Source organism: Mastacembelus armatus, chromosome 6 (assembly GCF_900324485.2).
Source record: "Mastacembelus armatus chromosome 6, fMasArm1.2, whole genome shotgun sequence".
Classification (NCBI taxonomy): domain Eukaryota; kingdom Metazoa; phylum Chordata; class Actinopteri; order Synbranchiformes; family Mastacembelidae; genus Mastacembelus; species Mastacembelus armatus.
The window spans coordinates 10,019,039-10,046,304 of record NC_046638.1 but is presented as its reverse complement, the minus strand read 5'-3'; the positions used below and the strand labels follow the sequence as shown (position 1 = coordinate 10,046,304).

The following is a 27,266-nucleotide window of genomic DNA, read 5'->3' as shown; positions in this document are numbered from 1 at the left end:
AATATGTGCTACTCATCGAGCAAACGTAAGCTACATGATGAATGCTTTGCAAAGATATGAAGGTACAATAAAAGTCAAATATTTCAAGAGGTATGATCCTTGAAAACTACACACGCTTAAACATTTCATATGAGGAAATAAAGCAATAAAGCAATAATAAAAATCACGACTACATTGCTAACTCACAATGCTGTGGTCTCTATTCTTATGGAAAACTTTAAACAGAATCAACATAATAAAGAAAATAAGTCATTCCATTTGAAATCGACATACATAGAGGTCATCCCCCCCCCCCCCCCCCCCCCCCCCCCCAAAGACCCAAAACAATCTTTCATTTTCTGACTTCAAGAAATTTTTGGATAATAGGCTATGTGGAATAACCTGCATCCTGACATCAACAGAGTATCAAGTGTTTCCGATTAAAGGGGTGAACCCCAGTTAATGGGGTTAAAATTATGTCATTTAAACAAAAGTGGTGCTTTTTAACAACCTGACGAAACAGTCCACCTTAATGCTGCAATAAATCCAAAAGAATTATTGAACTTACTTGAAGAAAATGGAAAAACTACAAATATTAAAAAAAAAACAGACTATACACCTTTCTCTAGAGAGATTAATAATTATTTGACAACCAAAGCAAATACAGTAAAAATGGACATGTACAAAACTGTGTTCAATGGCCTTTTGTGTTGAATTATTCAAGTAGATTTGGTACAGTGAGAATAAAAGTAATGAGACACTCTGCCTGTTGAGGCCTACATGTCACTGGTGCAGTCTGGATGAAGAGACTAGAATGTTTACATGGTCACAACTGGTGTCCTGCGTTTCCAGTGTGGTCGGACACTGACCAGCAGTGAGCACTAAGCACCCAGGAACACCATGGGAGGCTGGCAGACATTTCTGTGCAGCAACTGATGTTACGACTAAATCCACAAACTGTCCCATATCTGCTTTGCGGATGTTGACCCTGAGGTAAATGTGCAGATTAAGAAGTGATTAATGAGGGTGGGCTACTTTTTTTCTTTCTTTCTTTTTTTTTTTCGTTTTTTTTTTCCCACTACAAACCAAGTCAAACATTGACAATAACAACAACAAAAAAATAAAATAATGATAGTTACCACAAGACGCTGGTCAACAGCAATTTGAAGAGATTGTTTGCCAAAATTGAAATTTCTTTCAGAAATACTAAATGTAAAACCCTCATTCAAAGTGTCTTTTTGCAGCATGGAAACTATTTTAATATCTTACAGAGGGTTATTATTTTTGTGGTGTTTTGAGGACACTACCGCATTCGGTCTAAATAAGGGATGTTTTCTTTCTGGAGGATGTTACACAGGCAGTTCTTCACAACTTTAGAAGGATGGCTGCAGCGAAGAACTGGGGACAATGCCTGCCATTCATGAACTTACACCTGCCAGACCGCCTCAAAACCCCTCTGTGTTGTTAACATGCGTATAGTGTGAAGCGTGGGACTGCAGGGTGAGAGCTGGTCGACTCGTTGGTAGGACGAAGCTAGCACATGCAATTCATGATGACAACAGTCTGGAGGGATCTGACAGAACCAAACTGCATGGATGAAACAATTACTGAACATAGAGCAGAAGGATGAAAAGAAAATGTAGGCATAACATAGACTGGGGAGGGGGGCTGCAGCAGTTTTGATAGTGGTGCCCTTTTCCATGGAAAGTTTACTGTGCCTTTTGCCTGACTTATTGAGGCATGCCTGTCTAGAAACACAACTCAGCACACAACTCAGTAAAGACAACAGCTTTCTCACGGGACATCTAAGCTTCACAGGCAGGACGACATGAGGCTGGTGAGCACTGCACTTTGCTGATATGTTTAGTTTGGCTCAAATGTTTTTACAACAGTTTAAAAGCGCCCTTGTTGCGAGAGAGAAGTTTGAAAGCAGCTGTTTTAGAGCTCGGGGTTTTCAGCGTGATTTTGGAGTTTTCCGTGGCATCGTGAAATTAGAATCTCTAGCAGTAGTAGAGGTTTCTTCCTGTGCTTTGGATGGAGTTGGGTACATCCAACCCACACTGCCAGTGCTGTCTAGGTAGTATTGTTGTTCATAAACTTCTCTTTCTAGTCTTATCCTACCACTAATTACAGCCATTTTTCTATTCACAGTTCCTACAGTTCGAGGGAGGAAGGGAGTCAGGGAAGGAAGAGGAGATGGGGGCGTCTGCGACTGGGTGTCTCCTCCTCTGTGCTGCTCAGCTCATGATAAAACCTTTCTTTTATCAGGACCTGCCCTCTCTTGCCTGTCTATTGCAGATAGCTGCTTTGTTCAGCACTGTGCTCCTCCATGTCCCACCCAGCACGACTCTGCGCAACGTTACGGCCTACATTTGACCCCTAAGTTGGCAGGCTTGGCTCTTCACCACTCTCTGACAGGACAGGTAGAGCCAGATGGGTGAGAGAGACGACTCCCCAGGAACGGCATGTTAGCGCTCCTCCTGCGGATTGTGAATAGCTTCTTGTAGGATGCAGCTGTTTCCTCCATGGAGGTCACACAAAAAGCAGAGCCAGAAAGAGGGAAGTGAGCAGGCTGTCTGGCTCTACCTGTGATACTGCCAACGACCAGCCCCAGGCCTCAGTGAACGGCGGTTTACAAGACTGAATAGAAAGCTTTCATTCGCTCATGCCTTTGGTACTTTTCCCTATGTGCTTGAGAGAGGGATAAACATTGTTTCAACTGAAGTCCCTTTGTGTTCACTTTGCATGAAATACTAGCTGATAATACAGCACATTTTTTATTATAAAAAGCATGAACAGCTGCTTTGAAACTTTACTGTCTCCATTTAAAGGTTCTTAAGTTTCTTCAACTGAGTATATTTATAAAAACTGTTAACCCAGTATAATCCCGATTCTCCCACAGTGCAGATTTACACAGTATAGCATTCTGCACGCTGCTGTTTAATGAAATACATATTTAACCCAGTGTAATGGCAACTGTATGGATATTAATATTCCAGTGGAGGAATAGATGTATTTTGTTTACTGAAGTGGGTACCTGGGGATTGGGTGGGTACAAACAGCAAATACAATACACATAAACCCCCAGAACACAAGGGAATATAGAACATGAATTTTGTGTACGACTGACCATAGAGCTAGTTTCTCCTATTGTGAAAAACCAACAAAAAAACAAAGAGTGCAAATTGTGTTGAGTGTAAGGCTGCTATATATGTACTGTATGTTTCTCTTCACTTGTGTTCATTCTTTCAAGCTAACAAGGCCATCCCTGAGCAGGGCGAAAAATTCAACCACTGTTGAATTTCAGAGTAAAGTGATGAGTATATTGTGCAGTCAATGTGAGTACTGTTAAGTACTGTGGTATTACAGAAATAGCAACTGTCTTCAATCCTGAGGTGTGTGTGTGTACCCCTCCTCCTCACCCATTTAAAAAACAGAAAACAAAAAAAAACAAACCAAAAAAAAAAAAAAATTATAAGACTTATCGAGGTGTCTGTTTTTTTTTTTTTTTCCATCTAAACCTTGTTTAGCTAATTGCAAACATATATTGGACAACTAGCCATGATCAGAAGCTAGGAAAACAGACCTATGGTACAGAATGTAAATATTGCCATCTGGGAAAGGCATTACCTTCTTTTAGGATCACACAAGTAACTGCACTACAATAAGCAGTTATGTACAGTATGGTACACCACAGCAAGCAGGAATAGCAAAGGGGGATTGCGGACGACTGTGCAACACAAGTGTTATGACAAAAACACAGGCCTCGCAGTTCAGAGGCGGAAAGTGCGACTGGGTTTTAGTTTAAGGCGAGTTGGCTGGGCTGAGGGTGGGGCTGAGGGTGGGGCTGGAGGCATCTGAGCGGCTGTAGTCGCTAAGGGAGCTGGGACGTGTAGTACAGCTGCTGCTGCTGCTGCTGCTGCCATGAGGCCTCTTCAACATGCCGGGCTGGAAATCTGAGTGGCGCCGGGCATGCTTCATCAGGTGGTCGCTGCGCATGAAGCGTTTGTCGCAAAGCGGGCAGCCGAACTTCTTCTCCCCCGTGTGGGTGCGATAGTGGCGAGCCAGCTCATCAGAGCGAGCAAACTTTTTACTGCAGTCAGGCCAGGTACATGGGAATGGCCGTTCTCCTGCAAACCAGAAAAAGGATAAGGGTCAGTGTACAATCACACATGAAACACAAGACCGTAGGCATCTGGCTTTAAAGATATTATCTGCGTTTTTGCATGTTTTAGCCCATTTACTTTCTATTAATTACTTTACATTACAGCTGGCCATTTTCTGTATGTTTTTGGTCAGCTGGTCAGGCATCTCCCTATGCTATTTGTATCTTTTAGCCATTTCACCATGACTACAAATCATGATTATTAAGACAGGCTGTTTTTCAAAGCACACCACACTTGTTTAAATCTCTCCGTGTGTTTGTCAGGCCATCCAAGCAGCTGCTGTTTTCCATTAATTTAATTCTGTAATGAAAATCAACTTGCACAGATGTGAAGAATGGGCACTATAACGGCTTTGCTTTTTTAAGTACACTTCAGGTCTTCACATTAGAATTTTGACCAATGTACTCAAATGAATAGGAGCCAGCGCCTGTCTAAAATTTTCAAACACAATCAATATAAAATTAAAACTAATAAGAAAAAAGTTGTTTTAATGATGTTGGGAGATGGGGGGTAGGTATAGCATGCATATATAATTTATAGAGAGTAAATGCACAATAAATGCTTTAGCTTTAGCAGTGGTTTACAGTGGGAATCACTTATAAACCTTTGCAGAAGCACTGACAATAAGTGTAACATGAGACAAATGCAACTCAAAGTTGTTTTCATAGTTCTGCACTGTAATCACATATACCAAACGGCTCACCACAGTGAGAGCAGTGACTCATTACAGTGTTTACGGATTATCAAGTCATGAACACAGCAAACACATTTTTCAATGAAAACAGGTCCCGCTAGACAAGATTGTACTGTTTTCTGTACATAGTAGACTGCATCACCAGAGAATAACGATCACCAGGTTATTGCTGTGAATGGTCTAAAAAAAAAAAAAAAAAGAAAAACATCAAAGATATCATCAAAATATTTAAAATTTCAGACAAAAAGGCCAAAGTGAGCCATGGGGCTGGGGGTAAATCAACTAAAAATTGGTGCTGCACTGCAGGAGCATACACGGTTTAATTATCTAAGCTCCAGATGCTAATCACTCTCACAATGGTTACCCAGCCCATTTTCCAACATGCAACTATCTGTGACTCGGCACATGGGAAATTACACCCTTCCCCCCTCCATCAGGCTATAAAAGTGGGCTTTGACACAAATCTACTCAAAACCAGATGGTACTATATATCTTGTGGTTTCCTTCCATTCTGATGTGGAAATAGTGTGCATGGAGCCTAAATGCAGTGTTCTACATCCACTGGGCAATGTGTGTAATACTGTACTTAATTTATTTCCATTTCACTGAGAATCTGCCTGACAATAGCTACATCCAGAATTCTAATTTTATCAGTGTGACCTTGCAGCACAGCAGCAAAGGGCAGGACATGTTCTTTAAGTGTTATAGTTATTTCCTGAGAATAAAATTAATCAAGCATGATGTGGAAGCCTGTGCCAGGGATTTGAAGTATTATAAGGAATAAACAGCGAGATACATGACTGTTTATTGGTGGCATGACAAATGAGAACATAAGAACGGGCCTGCCAAAATACTTTCTTTGTTCTGTGGTTTCCTTCAGGGCTACAATGGAAACAGCGTTGTTCAGCATCAAACACTCATATGCTACCTGATGCCAGTGAGTCTCAAAAACAAGAACTCTAGTCTCAGTCCCTCCCCCCTCTATACTGCATAGTTACAAAACATGCAGACAGACGGAGCAAGTCCAGACAGTGTTTCTGCCTCTGACGCCTCACCTCAGTTCCAGACAAACTCAGTCAGCCCTGCCCACTACAGTTCATGTGGGCTCACACAGGGCTCAGTGTATGTCAACTCTTTAACTGACATGTAAATATTTGCATATACTGGTTGTACACAGCCTTGTCCTGCACAAAGTTATAAATGATTTAGAGATTAGGAGTCCCTGGTTGTTAGACCTCTATACATGCTGGATAGCTCCTGGAGAAAAATGATGCAATGATACTTTTGAGTTACTTATCTTGTTGGACAGAATCATTTCATTTCATACCTTATTATTAAGAGAAGCAGTGCTGCAAAATGAGTTACTGGCTAATAAGTAGAGCTAAGCTGCTTAAGGCTCAATAACCAGTGTAACGGATCCAGCAACATTAATATTTAACCAGACACCAGAGAGCTACGCAGAGATATCCAGTCTTGCTGCCATGATACAGTAATGCAGTCATAGTGGAAGCATCAGGTATCCAACAGCAACCTAGTGATACACATCAAATTATTTAGAGCTCAGTGAAAATGCTGAATTAAGATATACACTGTCTGTTTTCACCTCATACTAAACTTCTCTTGGCATTTTGGTCAACCATATGAACATGCATTAAAATCCTACTGCTTGAACGTCCGCCTTGGAAGATTTCCTTGCAGAAAGAACAAACACAGAATACTACAAAATTGTGCTTGTTTCATAACGTAAGAACATAAGAAGGATTTCCATGAGGGTGGTAAAAACAACTTGTAGTAACAAGGAGGAGGTTTTGGGAACAAACATTTTGATCCTGAGTGGAAATGATGATAGGGGCTATTATCCTGAGAAGGATGTCACTCTGCAAGATATTTTTAATAGACTGCAGCTATTACTCAGCATCTCTGTTGAGAGAAGAATGCTGTGAGCTACTCCTCTTACCCTGCTCCTCTTCCCATCTAGTTCCAGTGTTGTCGCAACAGGGAGCCGTGGTGACCGTAATGCCAGGCCCCACCAAACAGTAATCCCATCTGTGGCTGTGTGCCAGATCCAGGGTGTGGTGTGTCTTTCTCAGAATGTGCCTGTTGCAGAGGGCGAGGAGAAGGGTGGGAGGGGTAGCGGTTGGGGGTTGTAATGAGTGAAGCTTTACCCTAACGAACACAGTGACCCAGTTACCCGTAAAGTGAGTTACATCATACATGCACACCGTACTTCTACTAAGCACTAGTGTCCCCCCTCCAAGGCAATTTGATTATGTCACAGGTACTCTTGTTATATAACTGTTCTCTCTGAGGCCACTGGGTCAGTAAATAAACAGCTCATCTCTGTTCCTCTCATTCATATCTAAGAGGTTTGGCTCCTCACTTTCTATAGAAATGGTTAAGAGAAATGTAATCCGTCTCCCTGTTGGAAGCATGTTATGGGCAAAGGTGAGATCAAATCTCGTTTTGACGTGAGCACCAGCGCAGGAACATAACTCGGTCACCTGCTCCAACAACAGCTACCAGCGTTTTGTACAAAAGTAGATAACATTCCTGGTGTGTCCTCAGGCATGAACCTAACTCACACAGCGCGCAGCTGAAACCTCTATATGAGCCGTCCATAAGTGAGCCAGAATAAATATCTCCTTAGGGTGAGAAGGGAAAAAAATACAGTTCCCGTGGATACATCAGAGATCACCTTAGTTAACTGCCTGCACAGTGGGAACCAGAACAGGAAATATCAATTTACTGAGCTCAGAACAAAACAAGGTGCCTAATAACCTGTATTGACTTTTACAAGCAAAAAGCTAAATAATGGAAAGTTGGACTAGAATTAGATTGTAGGTCACAGCTCATTAGAGTTGGAGCTACAGTACCTCACTTCAACGCTGGCTCAGTGGCACAGCCAGCAACATGAAATGACAGGGACACCACAATATCACTGGTTGGGCTCAACACAAATCCTGTAATTTAGTTGCGTGTTTACAACAGACTATGACCTGCATCCAACCTAGAGCCAGCTTTTCTGCCAGCAGACAAGCCATTCATGGGATTTTTGGGTAATACAAAAATAAGTGAAGTCCCTCAACCACTGGAGCAGACAGAGTTAACCCAACCATACCCAACCTCCCTCTCAACACGCACCGTCACATGTCAAGATGATATAAACATAAACATGTGTGTGCAGAACAACAAATATACATTAAGGCTTTTGCAGCTTCCCCTTTCATTGTTCACACAGCTGTATATGCAGGCTTCGCTTGTGCAAAAATAACAAAGCTGTGCGGTCTGTAGAAAGGGAAAAAAAGACTGCTTAATTTGAAACACATCTGAGATCAGAACTGTTTTCTGTTTGTGTATGAAAAATGAACACAGTGGGAGAGGAGTCAAATTACCAAGAAAATCACTCAGTCAAAACATATTTTCTCAGAAGCTACATTCAGAGTTAGTTGCAAACAAGAATAAGTTGTCTCTTCAGGAGCAACAAAGGATCCTTGGGTGGGTCCAGTGTTGACAATTAGGGCCAGCTCAAGCTTGTCAGGAAAAAGCTCTAAAAACAGGGAGCATTTGATCTGTTATCATCTTTTGTCTTTATTGAGAGGGACATTGCTTACTGTCGAATAGCCTGCCCTCCTTTGCGGACCTATAGCTGTCAGGTTATGAACAATAGCAGCTGCCTCGTTCTCAGCAGGAGAGGCACTCCTGTAATGTATTTCAATCAGACGGGCTGTACATATTAACAGTAACTCACTCCCATTGGTCTGCACTGCACACGGCTATAGACGTTCACCCACAGACACGCAGCAGAGTTGAGCATGATTCTTGAACACACTTAACCATACATTACTTCATTCCCTTAACTTTTTAAGGGAAAAGCCGAGATAGCCTGCATGCATTGACCAGCTCATCACATTTGCCTCAATTAGGTAAAGTGGGTACTCTCTTTCAGCCTTGAGTGCATGTTAAAACAACCTGCAGCCTGTATGTGTGGCAGACAGTCTCCTTATCTTTTAAACACTGCTTAACTAAGGACATTCAAACAGCTGCAGCCATTATTGGGTGTTTACAGTTGGCCCACAGAAGCCGGTAGAAGCAGGGATACCCCATCATCTATGGCTTTCACTCACACAGTACAATACCGGCTCATTCCACTGATGAAGTCTGACAATGTAGCTCACATCAATATTATCAGGTGCCAGACAAGGAGCAAATTGCCCGTCTAGAGCCTGAGAGACTCCATAAAATGAGATACAGGCTACAGCTAGTCCCAGTGTTGTTCCTAGTACTTGGGAGGTGGGAGGTAGAGAATTTTTTTTTAATGTCTCACAGGGAAAATGACTATGCCCTCCTTCCCCAACACTCAACCAAGTACTCCTCAATTTGTGCTGAGGGCTACAACCGTTTGCCACAGTCTGATTTATCACCCAGATAAGGGGGACACACCTTACACACCATAAGGAGCATAACCAGCCAAGCTAGAGACAAAACACTCTCTGACATTAGCTCCACAACAGTTTTCACTCATTCCTCTCTTATTCATGCAGAGCTTAAGACAAGTGGACACAGTCAGAGTCTAACTCTCAGATAGGACCCAGTGAGTGCCAGGCTGACAGGGGGGTGTTCTCTTCAGCAGAGGTCACAGCCCTTCAAAAAGTTAATCAGATTAAGCTGCAGATGCCGCTGAATAAATGACCTACATCAATGGAGGGCACTGCCAGTGAATATCCTGGTATCAAACCCAACCCCCATCCTGTCGCACTGTATATTCTCCATCTTTGTACTGTAGAACCCTCCCTCGCGTGCGAGATGTGGTTGGCGGTTTTTGAACAGTAGAGGTGAAAAATGCACAGTGTTCCACAGGTCTGCCAATGGTAATCAACACCACGCCACAAGCTGTGGCCGGTGCTTGGCCTTGCAACACTACACGTTTCAGGACCTACTTTGCTTTGTAGACTGAAGAAAGGGGAGAGGGTGGGAGGGGCTGGTGGAGGAATAGACAGAGCAGCTTTTATAGACTCCAGAGCATCCAGAGCATCCAGAGAATGGGTAAGCCCTGTGGCCACTAAAAGCAGCCACCTTTCAGTATTATGAATCACGCATGCTTCACTGCATGATGAACATCAGATAAATTCAGTTTATGTTCAACATTCAGAAGTCAGCTTTACATGTACACATATAGGACAACATAGAGACAGCATGCACTAGAACACACATTAATAGAAGAACAAAACTGCATCAGAGGATTAGAACAGGCAAGATGGTGGCTCTACTTTGGCTTTATTTACGTCCTGAGGATCAAGTAGATTTGACTAATACCTTGTTTCCACTGGGCACATACTGTACTGCTTCATGTGGCATTCCCAGGCCAATCAGATTTCATTCATGACTAGGAGTCTAAAGAAATGCTCTAGGCTCTATAAATCAGTATTTAGACTCACTGATGCTTTGAATTAAATTGATGTCAGCTAATATCTGTCAAGTAGTTTTCACTCAGAACCATAAATGTTAATTACATGGCTGCACTAGAGGAAAAGTCAGGGGATCACCAAAGTCTCATAGAATTCATTCTATGAGAATACTAAATAATTGTTTCAGTCAGACCAAAGTGGTGGACTGACCAACACTTTCATACCTACAGCCATGCCACAAGTTTGTCTAATAATATAACTTGCAATGTCACCAGAATGGTCACAAATGGAAATCACGGAGCATCTCCTGGCTCAGGAGTTATTGTTTAACCACACATCAGGAGAATTATGGCTCAGCTGGGAAGGACTGGTGGAAATCCTGCCGTGTGGCAGGTAGACAGAATGAACTCTTGTGCCCCAGAGTTTTTAAATAATGCCGTGCCAAGGTCAGGCCCAAGCAAGAGCAGGAAAACCCCATCTCCACCCTGCTGCCTCATCACTGCCACCAGCCACACAGGAACACTGTGCACTCTGTGTAGCAGTGCAGCCAAATATAAAACCACTGGAAGAGCTTATATAATCAGGGAGTTCTGCTTCTATTTTTTCCATGTGAAATTTGGGATAATTATACGTTTAGAGTGTCATTAACGACAGTTATTTGACCAAAAATAGAAAACATGCATGGATATCTGGGACTGCATGGCAGTGGAACTGTGCTCCCAGGTGGTGCCACTTTTTTTTTAGACAGACAGACTGGGTTTTACAGCCATCTCCCAGTATTAGAGGTACCCCCAGCAGAACACAAAAGAGACCCAGACAAAACGCCAAACCAACTGTAAAATATGTCATTAAGCTCTTTGTCTTCAAGAAATATTGACCCTGTTCCTCCCAGGGATTCAAATGGTTTTTGAATAGGTCTATAGGAATAGGAACACTGACAACATGGCCTCTTCTGGGACCCAACTGTAGGGGGCACAGAAGACCCAGCCTAGACATGACCTGTAATGAGCTTGTCAGGAGCCATCTCTCCTTTGGGGATGAAGGCCTGCAAAACATGACCAGAGTGGAGTAATGGGGCTTCACAGAGAACAATGTGCACCTTATAACTGGTAGACACCATTTGGGAAAGTGGGGCCTTCATCATTAGAGGCAGTTAAGCTGCTTGAGACAAAGAGTCAAAAAAGAATAAATGAAAAGAAATTAATTGGTGCTGAGAGAGGTCTTTAGACCAAATCAGAAGCAGTTTTGCTTTAATAGCCTGCCTTTGTTCTATGTGACTATAATGTTGTTGTTTATCTGCATCAGCACTACATGACTGGGTTTTCCATACTGCAGGATATGTGTTGGAGCAAGTCCCACCTCCCACACCAGGAGATCAGACAAAAGATGTCTGGTAATCTCAGACCCCTAAACTGCTCTGGATTCCTTGACCCACCGCAGTATAATAAGCCATTTCAATTCAGCATACACTCCCATGTCTGTTACATCCTGGTACATCCCTGCTACATTGTGATGAAACATGCAAACTCAAACTGTGTTAAAAAAGAAACCTAAAATCAAACTATTATTCTTCTGAAGAGACTTCTACCCAGGAACTGACTAGATTTAAAAAGATAAAGCAAACAATCCACTGGCTCCTTTGTAGACACATTTTCCACCATTGTTCATGAAAACCACTCATAATGAGACTGGTAAAGATCCTGAGTACATTATTTGCTGTAGAAAACAATTGTGGCTGAGCATTTGAAGTGTAATATTTAAACACTATGAGCACTGTAAATTAACTTTCCTCACCTCCGTTGTACTGGATTGGTGGCAAACTTGATCAAACAAAAGTGAAACTATCTTCATGTTTGAGGAAATGTATTTAGGAGAAATCACTCTTGACAATGCTTTTGCAGCTTTCAAAAGTCAATATAGTAAGTGTTGCAACATACTGATACTGAAGTAGTAAGCATTAATGTTTCAGTTCAGTTAACAGCAATACTAATAAATAACAGCCAAAATATAATATATAATATTATTTTGCATGGCTTTGAATAAAAATGAGAATACTGTTGGGTTTGTGATATTTTCAGTGGGATTAATTTTTTTATATGCTGCAGACATCATATAGGAAATACAGTGTAGCTCAGGTTTCAGCTCCTCTCACACTGACAATCGCACACTCAAGAACTGCAAAAACAAACCTTGGGCGTTACAAAAGTCAAGTTAGGACGCCTTGTCCCTGACTCTTTGTTTAGAGACTATAACTGTGTTTCCCTCCTCAATTAGCTAGTGGTGTTTGGCTGGGACTGGCTGGGCTGGGATCCATTCTCTCTTGAATCTGCTAGTAGGGGCTGAGGGGAAACACACAGAGTCTGGCTCATTGAAAGCACTGCAAGGTTGGCGGAGGCAGTCTGGATGAACTCAGATGACCCACATTCTGGGACTATCCAATCAAATAAGCAGAACGAGTCTTTATTATCAGAATTTATGGGACACAAACCAATTGTGAAGCCAGATGCCAGGGTGCTTCCAAAGAGAAGGCAGGGCTGAAGGAAATGCTTAGTAGGCAAAGACAGAGTGGAAGGGCTAATATGGATAAGCAATAACACTGCATTAAGATATGGTTGTTGCTAAAGGGAAGCACACTGTGTGCTGGAGACTGGCTCTGTGAGAGTGCTGCTTCAGGTTTGCCTTAGACTGGGCAGCTGAACTGAGATGACTCACGTTTTGTGACTATCCAATCAAACAGCTGAAACTACGGTATTATCAGAAGTTATAGGACACAAACCAATCACAAAGGCAGACACAGGAGTATCCCAAAAGAAAGAAAAGGCTTAATTTACAAAGGCAGGGCTAATACAGGGTAATAAAGCTGCGCTAAAACACACCATGCAGAAGGCACAGGCATTGAATTCCCTTTAGGGGGTAATTTAACTAATGATACTGGTGTGTCATATACTTCTATTTTATGTACATACATGACAGATCAGTGTGTTCTTCTCTTAGCATATACGCCACAGTAATCAGCACCAGAAATGGGTAAAAAAATACCAATACAGTGCTACCCTACAAGAATATATATATCATATATTGAGGCCGATGTTGTTAAAGTTATGCTTAGTTATGCTTTGGTGTTTTAATTGCACATTGCATCCAAATGAATTTCCAAAGGATAATAAATCTAGTGACATAAAGACACAAACAAATCCCAAAGCCAGAAAGGGGAGTGTCTTGCAACAGAAAGGCAGGCACAAAGAAGCTTGAGACCATGAGCAATGAGGACAGAGTTGCAAAAGATGGGTCATGGATTTTTAATATTTGAGACAACTGCAGGGTGAATTGTGCAAAAAAAGCATTCATGTGTCCCACATTTTTGGAATTCTGTGTTGAGTTGGGCATTTACTGTAGAATCTCTATGACTGAAATATGGGTCAGAATCATAACAAGGGGTTTCTTATGCGATCCAGAGTTGTCTTGTTTCTGGTCTGTCAGGCTGGTGTGTTTATGAAGAATGGAGGGGACCGGTGGGAAGTGGGAGTGTGAACTGCAGTCTAAAGACAGGCTCCTCAGTCGAGGATCTGCTAGCTGAGTCTGTTGCTGGCCAGATCAGCTGGCAGTCTGTCTTGCGGGGGTGTGGCACATCACAACAAAGGGCTTGGGGCAGACAGGCGACTGCACAGCTCTTATCAACCCCCTAATTTGAGTCGATCTACATCTTTTCCCCTTCTCACCGGCTAATCTTGCGGAACGCAAAGCGCAAATATGGAGACTTATGGTCCTTCAGGAAGGTCAAACGTGACATACTGCTGATGTGGAGCGCATTTGATAGCCTGTCTCTCTGCAGTGTGACGGTACACTTACTGGACCGATCTTGAAAACTTTTTTTTTTCTTTTTTTTTTTTTTTGCATGTCCTTGTTAGTGCGCACTTGGTTCAATTCTGTGCATTAGGCTACATATATTTGTAAGCCTGTTTTTCGCCGTGTTGCCATGAAACAAACCAAAGTGTATTTAAATTCGTGCGCGTAGAAGAAGAGCGCTGGAAATCTGATCTGTGTCATTTGTTTCTACATTTGCACTGCAGGTTCAGTTTGTACATACTGTCCAATGCAGGGGAGGAGGAGCAGGAGGGGGGGGGGGGTGCACAAGAGGAAAGCCGTGACAAAGCTCGCAGACTTGAGTGGGAGTGGCACTATTTTCACTTTCCTCCCCCGAAATTAAAAGGACATTTCGCAAAGTTCATGCAACTTAAAGGAGCGATGCGGTTTATTGCATTTGGCACCAAATTGGACTTAATTTTGCTGTATGCGCCGATTATTTACATTTAGGGTGGATCCTTGAGTATATATGACTCGACCAAACAGCAGTCAATCACTCTCCTCTGTTCAAATACCAGCTTCAGTATAAGAGAAACCACCCATTTTTAGACAGTATTCTCAGTATTAATAATCCCACCCGTTCTCATATAGTCAGGGGACGCACAATAAGCCTTGATCACAGCAACAAACAATTGCATCCAATGAAACTGACCTGTATGTGTCCTTAGATGAGCTTTGAGGTGGGATGATTTGCCATAAACTTTTTCACAACCTGAATAGTGGCATTTGTGCTTTTTCTGAGGTGATTCCTGCTCAGTTCGACCTCTCGATCTTTTGGCTCTTTGTTTGAGCGAAGGATCGGAGATGGTGGTAGGTGTGGCAGAGTTTCCATCATCTATGAGGCTCGGCATGCTCTCATCCTTTATTTTTGCCTGCTCGGCAACATTGTTGGGAGTCTGCTGGTTAAAATCCGCCAGAATCCGCGCCACCACAAAAAGAGAGGAGTTATCTTTCACCAAAGGCTCTTTAATTTCCTCTCCGTTCTTGGAGGAGGACGGGATTTCTGGTTTAACCTCCCTGTTCCCTTTAGGAGCGTGAACAATTGCACGATTGGACATTGAAACAAGGCACTCTGCTGCAAAGTGATCCATTTTGTCTTTGAAACAGCCCCCTCTGCTCCTTAATGACATTCAAAAAAAAAAAAAAAAACAATAATGATGGCGTGAGAAAAAAAAAAAGTAGGTTACTTGCTCCGTGGTTCCCTTTGTGTAGTAGTGGTGGTGGTGGTGAGGAGGAGGTGGTTCTCATCAGAGAGAACTGACTTTATGATCTTACCCGGCTTTCCAATATCATTACCATCCTGTGAGAGAAGCGCCTCGGACAAAAATGCAGACAGGTCCGCTCAGAGAGAGAGGGGGAGAGAGAGGGAGAGAGAGAGAGAAAGGGGAAAAGAAGAAACCCAAAGTCTTTGTTTAGTGCAACGACGCTGGTAAAAGGAACTCTAGAAACTTGGATGTGTTAACTCCCATCGCGGCTTCAAACACTCTCCAGCATAGTGAGTGCGTCTCCTGAGCGCCTGCTCCTGCTGGTTGTATCCATGCTGGGGGCGTGTCGACCCGGCAGCGCTCGGCAGCATCGTCAGAGTAGGCGCTCATTCATTGGGCACAGCGTGTCCCCTGAGGCAGAGAACAACACGAAGTTCACACGAAAGTTTCACCACAGGTTGCCTTCATGCATATAGAAAGCGACCCTGCCATGCATTGCAGAGGCATTTAGGATTCATTCATGTAATAAGACATAAATGGATTGTTTGGTGCGCACTGGCACAGTCTGCTACACCTGTTAACATTTACTGGATGGTATTGATTATCTGGAGGTAACGATTATTTTCATAATATTCTGCTGTTTTACCAGGAAGAGCAAAAAAAAAAAAAAAAATATCAACAATAGCCAAATTTCTCAGAGTCCAGGTTTATGACTTTAAGCTGTTTTAACTCACCAATGGTCCAAAAACCCAAAGATATCCCCAAAGACATTTACAGTGATAATCCCCACAGTGGAAAAAGAAGACACCAGAAAACAAAGCAATAACAAAATGAAGTATTTTTGCTTGGAAAAGTAACTGAAACTTGTAATAAATAATTGAAGAAGTTACAGTTCTGTGTTCTGTAATGCATTGATTATCACATGACCAATTGATCACTCCTACTGCTGGCAAAAGGACAAGCAATTTTACTTTCTAAGGATATTAACTGATAGGGAACAGTGTTCAAATATGAAATTAGAGCAGTTTCCTATGCATACACTGAATGTGCAAGGTTTTTTGTCACAAAGTAACCTGATGAGGTGACTATGAAGCCATTATGCCACTGACTTCCCCTGGTATGTACAATCCAGTCGCACATGAGGAAGAAAAGCACACAAGTCACACAGTAGAACATTTAGGAGAACATTTGTCAGGTCTGCAAAATGGGCTGCAGTTCTTCATCACCAAGCTGCCCCCTGAATACCATGAATATTATTGTGCCACCCTCTCAGAGTAATCGGCACGCTCTGAGGCCTCTGGCCAACGAGACGGTGCAGCAGCAGAGAGCACAACTGCTCCCAACTGCCAAATTGTTGGCTTAGCCCGCTGAGCGTCCACACAGGGATAATAATTCTTCTTCACAAGCTCTCAGAGGTTTTTAATTACATTCTATTCAAAGCAGGGATAGTGGAGTAAACACAACTGGCAATAGTTGTTCAAATTTCTTTCTAACCAGTTAATTAAGCCTTGTACATGTTACTGCATTACAGTTGCACCAGTGTGCACTGTTCCGTTTGTAAAGCACAATTAAATGTATCATATTCGCACTGTGAACTTGCAGACTTCAAAGATGGCACTGACAGGTTGACCTGCATTATCACTGTGATCCATTTTCCAGTGTAATAGTCTGTCAAATGTTACGGCAACTGCTTTTACTTTTTATTTATTTATTTATTTATTTTTGGAAAGATGGCAGTTTACGTTCAGCAAACTAGCAATTTACCTCAAAGCTTTCCTCTGAGCAACTCCGTGGTCTCTGCCAACTGAAATTCAGCCAGCCACCACAGGCAATGTCTTCTTCAATTTATCCACAGGCAAGAGACAAGTGACACCATTGTGGGAAAGAAAGCGTCAAGGCACAAAGCTGTGCAATATGAAGGTTTTGTCATTATTAGACAATCATATATTTCATGCTATTAATTTTTCAGCTGGTCAGTCCAAACATATTTCCAGGAACCTTGAATTCAATTAAAAGTTGATTTTGTTTATTATTAGTTTTGAACTTCAGGTTTTTAAATACAGACACAGTTTAAAATAGCGCATGATCAGCTACAAAGTCCTGGCAGTAAAGAAACCAGCTGATGCTATTGATTAGCAGCAAGAACACACCCTTTAGCACCATGCACCTAAAGTTGAACCCCACTGACATTTGTATCAGACATTTTCAGACTGAATTTGTCTCAGATTAGGAACTACTATTCTGCTTTGCAAATAATGTTCTTTCGACTACATTTTAGGTTTTTCATTTCTTTGTTCGAACGCTTATTGAGCTCAAAGCCCAGTTAATAAAAGGTAGTTGATTTAAAACACATTTTTTATGAATAAGAATAAACATGTACTCCACTGGCATTGGATTAGACCTGCCTCTCTGCAGCAGCTGATGCTCTCCTATGAGAATGAATGCACACTTTCAGCCCTGTGCACAAAAGCCCACACCAGAAAGTTCCCAGTGTTCAGTGCGAGCAAGGCGATGTGGCATTCAGAAGGCCATCTGGCTGTATTATTTTACATATTCTTTCACCACAAAAACGTGGTGTTCTTGTATTTCATGTGGCGCTCTGGCGATCTATTCTAATGAGAGCACGGCAAGAGGGTTTAGTTCCTCTTTCACAGGCTTATTTCCCAGAGCTGTGTAGAAACTGCAAGTGTTTATCAACTCCCACTGGGTGTCAAGCACAAGAAGGCTAAAAGAGACAGTGAGGAAATCAGCTGCAGCTTATACTACTGAATCTCTCCTAAAGAAACAAGCAGCTGTAGAAGTGATTTTTTCTTTTTTTTTGGACATCTCAGTCAAAGGGAAACCGTGAACCATTTCTCTGTGGCACTGCAGCAATGTGATGATTCAAGAGACCTTTTGTACGTTCCCAAATCACAGCACCAACCCCCAGTGTGCCGTGTCCTAACGGCACACTGTCTGGCACTGGCATAAAGTTCTCAGGCAGAAGCAGGGATTTGATTGGCCTCTTCACTTCTATTTGAAATGGGAGCGATCCTCTTAAAGCACAGGGTAGCCTGACCACTATAACAATCTGGCTGTGCTGTCATATCAAGGCCAGGCTTTCATGGCAGAGAAAACAAAGAACTATAAGTGTAGAAACACCACAAGTGGATATAGATTGTGTGGCAGGTGGCGAAGTTCATTAGACGGTTTGATCCTAAAATTTGGTTATAACATTGTGTCAGACACCAGGGTGGCGGAGGAGCTTAGAATGACAGGTCTAGTAAGTATCATGTTTTTACCAGGGATTTCATTAGTTTTGCAGGTAACGGACAAGTAAATCTTTTGACCTGTTGGCTTTAGATGAAAACTTCAGGGATAACCAGTAGCATCGCTGAGATGTGTCATTCTTATGCTGGTTTTCATAAAATACCACATAAATCAATTATTAGTTAAAAACTTCCCTCTCTGTTGAATACAGTGCTGACGTTGCAAGGGCACTTCAACGTGTCACACTTCCCTGAAATGAAAATATACTCTTATCGGAACAGAAGAAGTAATAAAGCACTCAAGGGTGTTAACTGTAGAGCCAGTCTTTCCTGAAATGTCATGTGCCTTATCTGTTATTGATTCATAAGAGAACACTACAGATTGTGCTTTTCTAGAAAGTAAATTAGTGAATTCAATTCACTGGTGAAAATAAGCTCAAGTTATTTCACTGGAAAGACACATAAAGAACGAGATAAATGCTACAGTACCTAACATTTCTATGTGGTCTCTCTCTCTATATATATATTGTTGTACTGCTAAAGAGCTTAGTCATCCTTAGTGACACATCAAGAGCCGGGCCCCGTGACTAACAATGACAAAAACAGGCTGCAATTTCACCTGTACAGAAGAAAAGAGGATTAGTCAGAGAGAAGATTTTACACAGGTGTTAAAGAGTAAACATGCTCATTTAAATCAGTCAGGAGTATTAGTGTACATCTAACAAGCAGCTCCTGAACCTCTATATAACAATAATCCACATGTGCTGGTGTTTCAATAGGTCAGAGGTGAACTATATTATTGTTAAGTATTAGATCTTTTTTGTTTTACTGATGAGAGAAAAGAACTCCAGATTAGCTACAGCATGTGTCAATGCGGTAATCATATAGCATCAAATGAGTCAGTCAGGTGTAGCTGACATGAGTAAACAGGTCCAAACTACATGTTATTGAAACAAAGTCTGACCTGCCTGCTGTCTAGCAGGATATACTGGTTACAGAGTTATTGGGTCCTTATCATCAAGGTTCTACTGTCATAACATTATCATTAGACACAAAGAGTACAAAAGGAATAATTATGTGGCACATGTACCAATAAGATCACATGTCTCAGTACCCTTTCCATGCTATTCTCAAAACCCATCCTGTTTTATTCAGACAGGACTCAGTATCAGATCTCTCACAGAAAGGGTATACCATATGATTCCTATTTTGGCTTGAGTCATGCTGTGCAAAACATGTTTGTTAATCAGACTATTGTTAAGGTTTTGATTTTGTGAAGTCCTTTAGAGCTATGTTAAGTACAGATTAATTTTCAAAGAAAAGGTCCAACCTTTGGGGAAATACATTTTTGCCTTTCTCATTGTGAGCTAGGTGTCATCAGCCTGTAAAAAGGCCAGTAACCTAAGGTAAACTCCACCTCAAGGCACAGGTCACTAATGCATTATTGTGATTGTTAGACGTGTACAAACTCTACAAAATTCATAACCTAAAAAAAAATCAGATAAGATGTGATTTTACATGGGGTTAAATGTGGCAAATAGGCAGACACTGTGATCTCCAGGTGTCTGGCACGCATGATAACAACAAGACTCCAAGAGGTCACAGCCCAAAAAAAATGCCTGGTACATAATTCAATGTGAAACCACAAACTGTCATGTTTACACAGACTAAGTAAACATTAAAATATGTTCACTACAGTGATATTTAGAGCTTCTGATAGTGGGATTTTGTTACCTTTTCTCCCAGCTAGTCTTTAAGCTATTGCAGTCACATAAGCTGTAAAGGCATTTAACAGACAAACATGACAGTGACATTGATCTCATCTAGCTAGCAGGAAAGTGACTATACTTCCCAAAATGTGAAACTACTCCTTTAAATGGGTAAGTAAATCATGCATTGCTTTCAGTTGCACAAAATTCTTTGCATAGCATTCTTGTGTAACTGTTGTAAAAACAGCTTGCATGTTCAGGTGCACACATAGCTGTAAAAGCTGTCCATGTGGGTGAACCAAACATAAAGAAAAGGCTATGTGACCTAAATACATACAGGATGATAAACAAAAGCAGACCAGACCAGCTTGTATAAGTTGTGCAATGTAAGTATTCAGCAACAACATGTAAGTTGAGACCTGAGAGAAGACGAGGAAGCACTGTGAAGTGTGATGACACGAAAAAAAAAAGTGCTCAAAGGTGCTCTGTATGAGAGGCACCTTACAGGAAGTGGGTAGAGGCTAGAAAGGGGTTGGTGCATCAGTTCACAGAAGAGGGGGTGGTGGGGGGGTCTTGTTTAAGACAAGTTGGTCGTCATCCTCCCTCTGCCTGTGCCTCCGGGCTGTCCATGTTCAGCCACAAAACAGAGGCAGCCTTTTTCAGCAGTATGTTAATCTCGCCTGCCTCCTCCGCCTTGTCGCTGCCTCCCCAGCACACCACCACAAAGAACAGTGCGCTGCTGAAACTCATTGATAGAACATGCTGAATTGTCTGTTGCATAATGCGAAAGAATAGCCTCACCAAGACAACTACTCTAGCCTATGACGTGAATATGATGACTGTCATGCGTGTACAGTTGAGTTCATAATCACAAGCTGAAATCTGTGTCACTCAATTGACCCTAGGCTGACGCTGAGCCACGACGATGCACTGCCATCATTGTTCCCTCACATCACAACGTGGTTGCTTTGTCCCCTCCACACAATAAAGCCTAAAAGAGCAGAGTGAAGTGGACACAGTTTGGTTTTTGCACCCATTTTCTGGTCAGTGGTGACCCTATTCTGAATGCCCTGATCACTGCAGTGGCTGGGGAGGGGTGTGCCTCGCAGGCACCGGTGAGGGGACACAACTCTGAAATATGCCATTCAACTGGGTGGTGAGACAGCAGGCGATGCATTACCTTACTGAGCAAATACTATAGGGATGAAGGTCTCTTTTCTAAGGCCATTCAAGAGAAGCACTTAAATGCCATATTACCAATGAACCTGACCAACGCTCATGTCTAGACACTGCGGATACCACTGTAACTTTAGCATTTAGAATGCACAGAGACAGTCATATCTATTAACTTGAAGTAAAACATTATGATGATTTTCATCAATTATTTTTTATTATTCTCTGGTATAGAAGAAAAAGTTAGTTATAATTCCCAGAACCCAAATTACTGACTTCAAATTGCATGTTGTATTAAACAGTCCAAAACCCAAAGCACACTGCACTACCAATTAGACCACTGACATAAAGAAATACATGCCCCCATTACTTTTGGTCTGATTGCAACATTGTTGTGCACAGTGTTGAGTGCATATCCTGCCATTTCCCCATCTTTAACTTTAAAGGCTTTGACTTTGCTTACAAATGTACTTGCAGTTTGTCCAGCCGTTATGATGTATTATAGGCCTGTAATTTCAATCGAGTTAAATGTATACGCGTGGTGCAGAGAGAATTCAAAGAGAAAAATAGCGAGGCTGAGTTTCAAAACCTACGATTTCCAAAGAGGTACTGTTACATCACATGGTTGTTTTCACCGCTTCGACCAGAGTGCGCTCTAAAGTCACCGAGTTCACAAGTGGGCGAGGCTCCACTCAGACTGTAACGGTGGACAACCTCAGCTCGGCGCATGAACTAGGCTGACCGCGGGGCTGCGCCCGGTGCGAGGGGGGTATCAAATGAAATGGGAGAAGCTGCGGCGGCGAGTCCCTTAAAACTTCCAGGCTTGCGCGTCGTTTCGTCGTCCCCGCACTCTCTAGGGACGCACGTTGTTTATCCTTGAATGACCCCAATGCTGGAGCGAGAACATCCCGTTCCTGAGATAGTATTAATAGCTCCCCTTGCGTCACCAAACTGTGCCGGGCCGCTTTGCTAGACACGCAACAGAGCCACAAACTGTGCCAGCAACACATTCTCCTCCAAAGCAAACATGGTTATAAAACAGGTAGTCATCATTTTCCACCAGCTGTCTGCGGGTGTTACAGCCAACGTGATTGCCGCTTAGTAGTGTTACACACGCTGTTATTAAGGTGGTGAGAGCCGAGTCTTAATGACAATACAGTAACTCAGGGCAGTGCGCATTTAGGGAGTTTAGGCGTCAAAGTACAGATTTATTTGCGTTTATACATAAACAAAATGAGTCAGTCGTTCAGAAGAGAAATAGGAGATGTATGCCACATAAAAGTCTGCAGTGCAATTTTCCAGCCCACCAATCCAACACAGTTTTGCGCCAAGAGGGAAGCCAATGTTGATGTGCTGAAAGCCCTGGTCTACAATGCACAATAAGCCATATGTTAACTCAGCCCCCCCAGCCCCCTCACCCAGTCCTAGAGTCAAGTGAGGCTGGAGCTACACAGCCTGGCTTGCATAGCTCCAGAGGGAGGGAGGCAGGGAGGGGAGAGAGGTGGGAGGAGAGTTTCTGTTGCTATGTTCTCTGGGAGTCTCCTGTCTGGAGGATCTATGGGCAGGCTGATTTTGAGGGCTGACATGGCAATGTTGTAAGTAGGTCAGCAACAGTAAAACAACTTAAGCAGCACACACAAACACACTGAAAGATAAGTGTTCTGGGGCAATGGCATACTGTAAATATAGTGTAAAAAAAAACAAAAAAACAACAACAACAAAAGACTGTGTCTGGGGCTGTGCTCACAGGCTTTGTGCATCCAGTCATACAGGTGGTGCATGTTCCAAACCGGGCATTTTCTTATTTTATTCTTTCCATACTGTGACAGCATTTCTCCTCCACACCTGCATCCACAAGCTCAAGAGCTGAGGCATTCACCGCTGGGCTGTGCATGTTTTCTGCTGCCAAATGAAACATCCAGTGGAATTAGCAGAGCGACGTTGACGTGTGAAATCGTAGCTTTGCAAAAGCTCTGTGTAACAAAAAAAAAGTTGAAATAAACAAACTCAACACAAGACTTGCCTTACCTAGAGCTTCGCCATATCATCATCAGCAGAATGAGCTTTCTGAATTACATTAGTTATGCTGGCCATGCTTGCTTAGAAGTTCAGGCTTGACCTCTGAAACAAAATCAAACTTGATCTGCTGATGAAGACCATATGATATGGTCAAAAGTAAATTAACCAAGATTGTTTATCTGCTCTTCCTAAGGGTGGGGACATTTATTTTCCTATTACTCTTTGGTTTGGACAACTTGGGTTAGTTCAGCATGTGTGCTGCAGAGATGACACATGAGTCATAGTTCCAACAATCGCATAGTGATTCAGAAGATCCCACAGGATTAAGGTTGAGCTGAGTTTAAAAAATGTAACCTACTCCAATAGCAGACAACTATAAGTCCTTGTTGCGATTCGTTTTTGGTGGTTCATGCAGAATCAAGGTACATGTCTCGCTGTGGGAAGTTTCTCTTACGTCATCTCTGTTTCAGTCAAACCCTACTTCCTGTGAGTGTGAAGAACCAGTTTGTATTTAAGGGAAATGATTTAATATGCGCACACAACAAAAACCACAGCAGAGACAAGAAGACAAGAAGACAAGAAATGCGGGCTCGGGTGAAATCTCTGGATGAGACACCCACAACATGCAGCTCAGGCTAGCAGAATGTTGATTTTATTCAAAACTCTGAATAACTTTGGGATCCTGATAAAAATGTTTGGCTTTCAAACAGATGTGCAACCTGTGTTTGAAATATGGATGATATTTCATTTCAGGTCTATCAGACCACATTCATATCTATAGCTCTAGTATAGCTGATCAGGCTTTTTTCTCCAATGTGTTTCTAGACTGAAGAAGCTATAGTGAATGATTAGTGACAAGCTAGTCCAAACCACATTCAATGATTTTGGTGTTTATCCTCAGTCAGCTTAGGCCTTTCAAGATCAGCCTGTTCCCACAGCTCCAACCAATTACCTTACTGCCATGTGCTTAGACTCCCACCACCATCTGTGTTTCAGATCTTCCGAGGCAGTTCTAATTACAGTCACAGACAAGAACCCATAGATAATGACACTGCTGCTATGATCAGCAGGATTAGACAGGTGCTTGTCAACTTGCTTTGACTTGGGTGTTTATGGTGTGTGACATACCCTGGGCAATCAATAAGGAGATGAGAACCCCACTGCCTCTTTGTGTCCTGCTCAGATCTACTATTAATGCAGTTTCCTTGAACCTTGTTTGTGCGATTCAACTGAATTATTTTCAGTGATAATCGTTTTGAAATTGTTGTTGTAGTCATACACCTGATGCTTCTCTTCCAAGAGAATCAAAGGGGAGTCTGTTAATATCATCATGCGTATCTGAGTAGTCAAATCAACATGTTGTGATTATAAGCAGATAAATAAGGCTAACAGGTTACTTTTAGTCATTTGATTGTGAAGCAGAATTCTGCAAAACCACACACACACACACACAACATGATTTCTAGGTTCCCAGCTGCACCCGTGTCTGTGGTAAAAGGGCTGCATTTAGTGTATATGGTGTTTTTATCCAAAGAACTGTTACAATTTGCCTTTCATTCACCCTTTCAAATATGAGTATGACACATAAAAAGCTCTGACGTACAGGGTGTGCCGTGATGTGGACATGTGGATGAGAAACCAGGGATTAAATCTCCTACCTTTGTTCTTTCACCTGTTGAGCCAACAGCCACCTGATGATATGATGTCTCAGGCAGATGCCGCTGGTTTCTTCAAAACATTCGTCCAAAGCAAAACATCTCAGCAACAAATAGGCATACAGTGTGCCCGGACAATTATCCTCAATTATTTCAGTGTTTTTTCTCTTATCTTATCATTCGTTGGTGTTAGTTGATAAGTTATCTGGAAAAAAGAATTCATGTACTTTTACACTCATTCAGCATTCTAACCTACATCCATGTACTCTGACGATTCCAAGTATTTACCATATAATCGGCTGCACTGCCTTGATGTTTTAGGCATTTGAGACTGTGTTTTATGTATGGCCCAGTCATAGAAACATATATCAGTGGATTACACAGAGCTAGCTGGGCATTATCAGCAGCCTGTGGCTCAGATAAAGCACTGAAAATATTGACTGTTTTTGGCTCGTAATGCTCAGTAATCCCGCTCACAGCAGCTCTTTGGCAGCAGAGGTAATAAAACAAACGCAGCACTGACTATTGATTTTGCTTGTTTACATCAGATTCTGACATTAATTTACATCTATTAAATTGTGGTTGTGGTCTGACGCAAAAGACAACTGTATCATGTGGCTTTCAAAATGTTGATCAGCAGTTCTTTGCTCTCTGTCAGTCTGGCTCTCTGTTCCTGTCTCACATCTCCAGAGTGTTACTGCAGGGCAACCGAAATCTTTTTTTCATCACCTCTGTGACCGGCCCTTAAAAGGTCAGAAAAGCATAGGCGGGGAAGAAGACTCTTGAGTGCTAACCCTACATCTGGTTGTTTGGATATTGGACGATGAGCTGATTCTGGAAGTTTACGCAGCTGAGTACAGGAGACAACACCAGCTCCTTCTGTGAGAAAGCTCTGCTTCAGTGCTCCCTGGGAAAGGCTTATGTGGTTCCCTCTGGCTCACAGACAGTGTACTCACAAACATGGAAGTTTATAAAACTCCTCTGATCACAGGAAAGCTGTACTGTTCAGTTCAGTATGCCATATTGTGAAATATGATCAGTGATTGGAGTAACTTCCTGCAGGTCAAGAGAGCTACTGTTTTACAGCCCCACTGCAGCATATGGATTCCCTGTTAACCTCTGAGTGAGCCCTTGGTCAATCTCGCAAATTCCTCACATCAGTATGTATTTACTGAGCAGCAGAATAGAAATATTTACATGGACTAGCTGCTTAGATTGTCCAAGCAGGAGATTCATGGAATGCATTTCTCCCTGGGGGGCAGGTTTCCAGGAACAGTTCTGCTCTAGTGCAGTGCAATGAGCTAGTCTGTGAGCAGAAGCAGACAGCTGGGTTTACATAAGCCTATCATAATGCTCAGCAGAGAAGCTGTTACCCACAAGCAGACCTATAGTCTGCTACGCCTTCTTCCTCTCTACTTCCCTAAAATCACTTTTGTGCTGACAATGGCGAACAGCTCAACATTACTCTAAGCATACTGTATAAACGCTTCTTATCATCAGTGTTGTCCCCATGAGCTTTAACCTCCATGAAGGCCTGTGGCTCATTATCACTGCCTATGTAATTTTACCCTTCTCCCCATTCTGTCCCCTCTTGTAAACATAATGTCTCTGACACCAGTGGACTGCATTGAGACTGGACCCCACAGCTGTCACATGTGACCCACAGGAGATTTCCTACTTCACTTTTAAAACAGCTTCCACATCATTTAGGCACATATGTAACTTACATTAGCTGTTTGTCATAAAGGGGCTGAAGAACAAAATTATTACTACAGATTTGCATCTGACTAGGTAGGCTACATATAAGTAAAATGAGTCAAATTAGGTTTTACCCTGTACAAACAGTAAGCAGGTTATATACACTGTAAAAAGAAACCATGCACAGTAAAATATGGTCGACAACAATATAACAATCTTTAAAAAGCATAACCTGTAATATTAAGTTCCACTGAATTTGCAAAATACTGCTGTTATATCAGAATAGATCTCAGCATAAAAAAAACATCAAGACTTGTGTCTGCTCAGTTTCAGTTACACAGTAATAGGCATTTAAAAGCCCTTAAAAGATACTTTAAACAACTTGAATCAGGCCAAGGCCGAAGTGTCACACAGGTGTATTTAAAAGGCTGAAGTGTGCTGCCATACAATA

At 42.2% G+C, this 27,266-nt stretch overlaps 1 protein-coding gene across 1 annotated transcript; it reads right to left on the bottom strand.

Moving 5' to 3' along the window:
- Positions 1 to 1,021: 1,021 nt before the first annotated feature.
- On the bottom strand, positions 1,022 to 15,674 carry klf13 (Kruppel like factor 13). The gene is made up of 2 exons (XM_026310514.2): positions 14,761 to 15,674; positions 1,022 to 4,109 (listed from the first exon to the last, which is right to left on the bottom strand). Exons 1-2 carry the CDS (start codon positions 15,236 to 15,238, stop codon positions 3,784 to 3,786), a joined length of 804 nt encoding a protein of 267 aa, XP_026166299.1. The 5' UTR covers positions 15,239 to 15,674; the 3' UTR covers positions 1,022 to 3,783.
- Between the last annotated feature and the right edge of the window lie 11,592 nt (positions 15,675 to 27,266).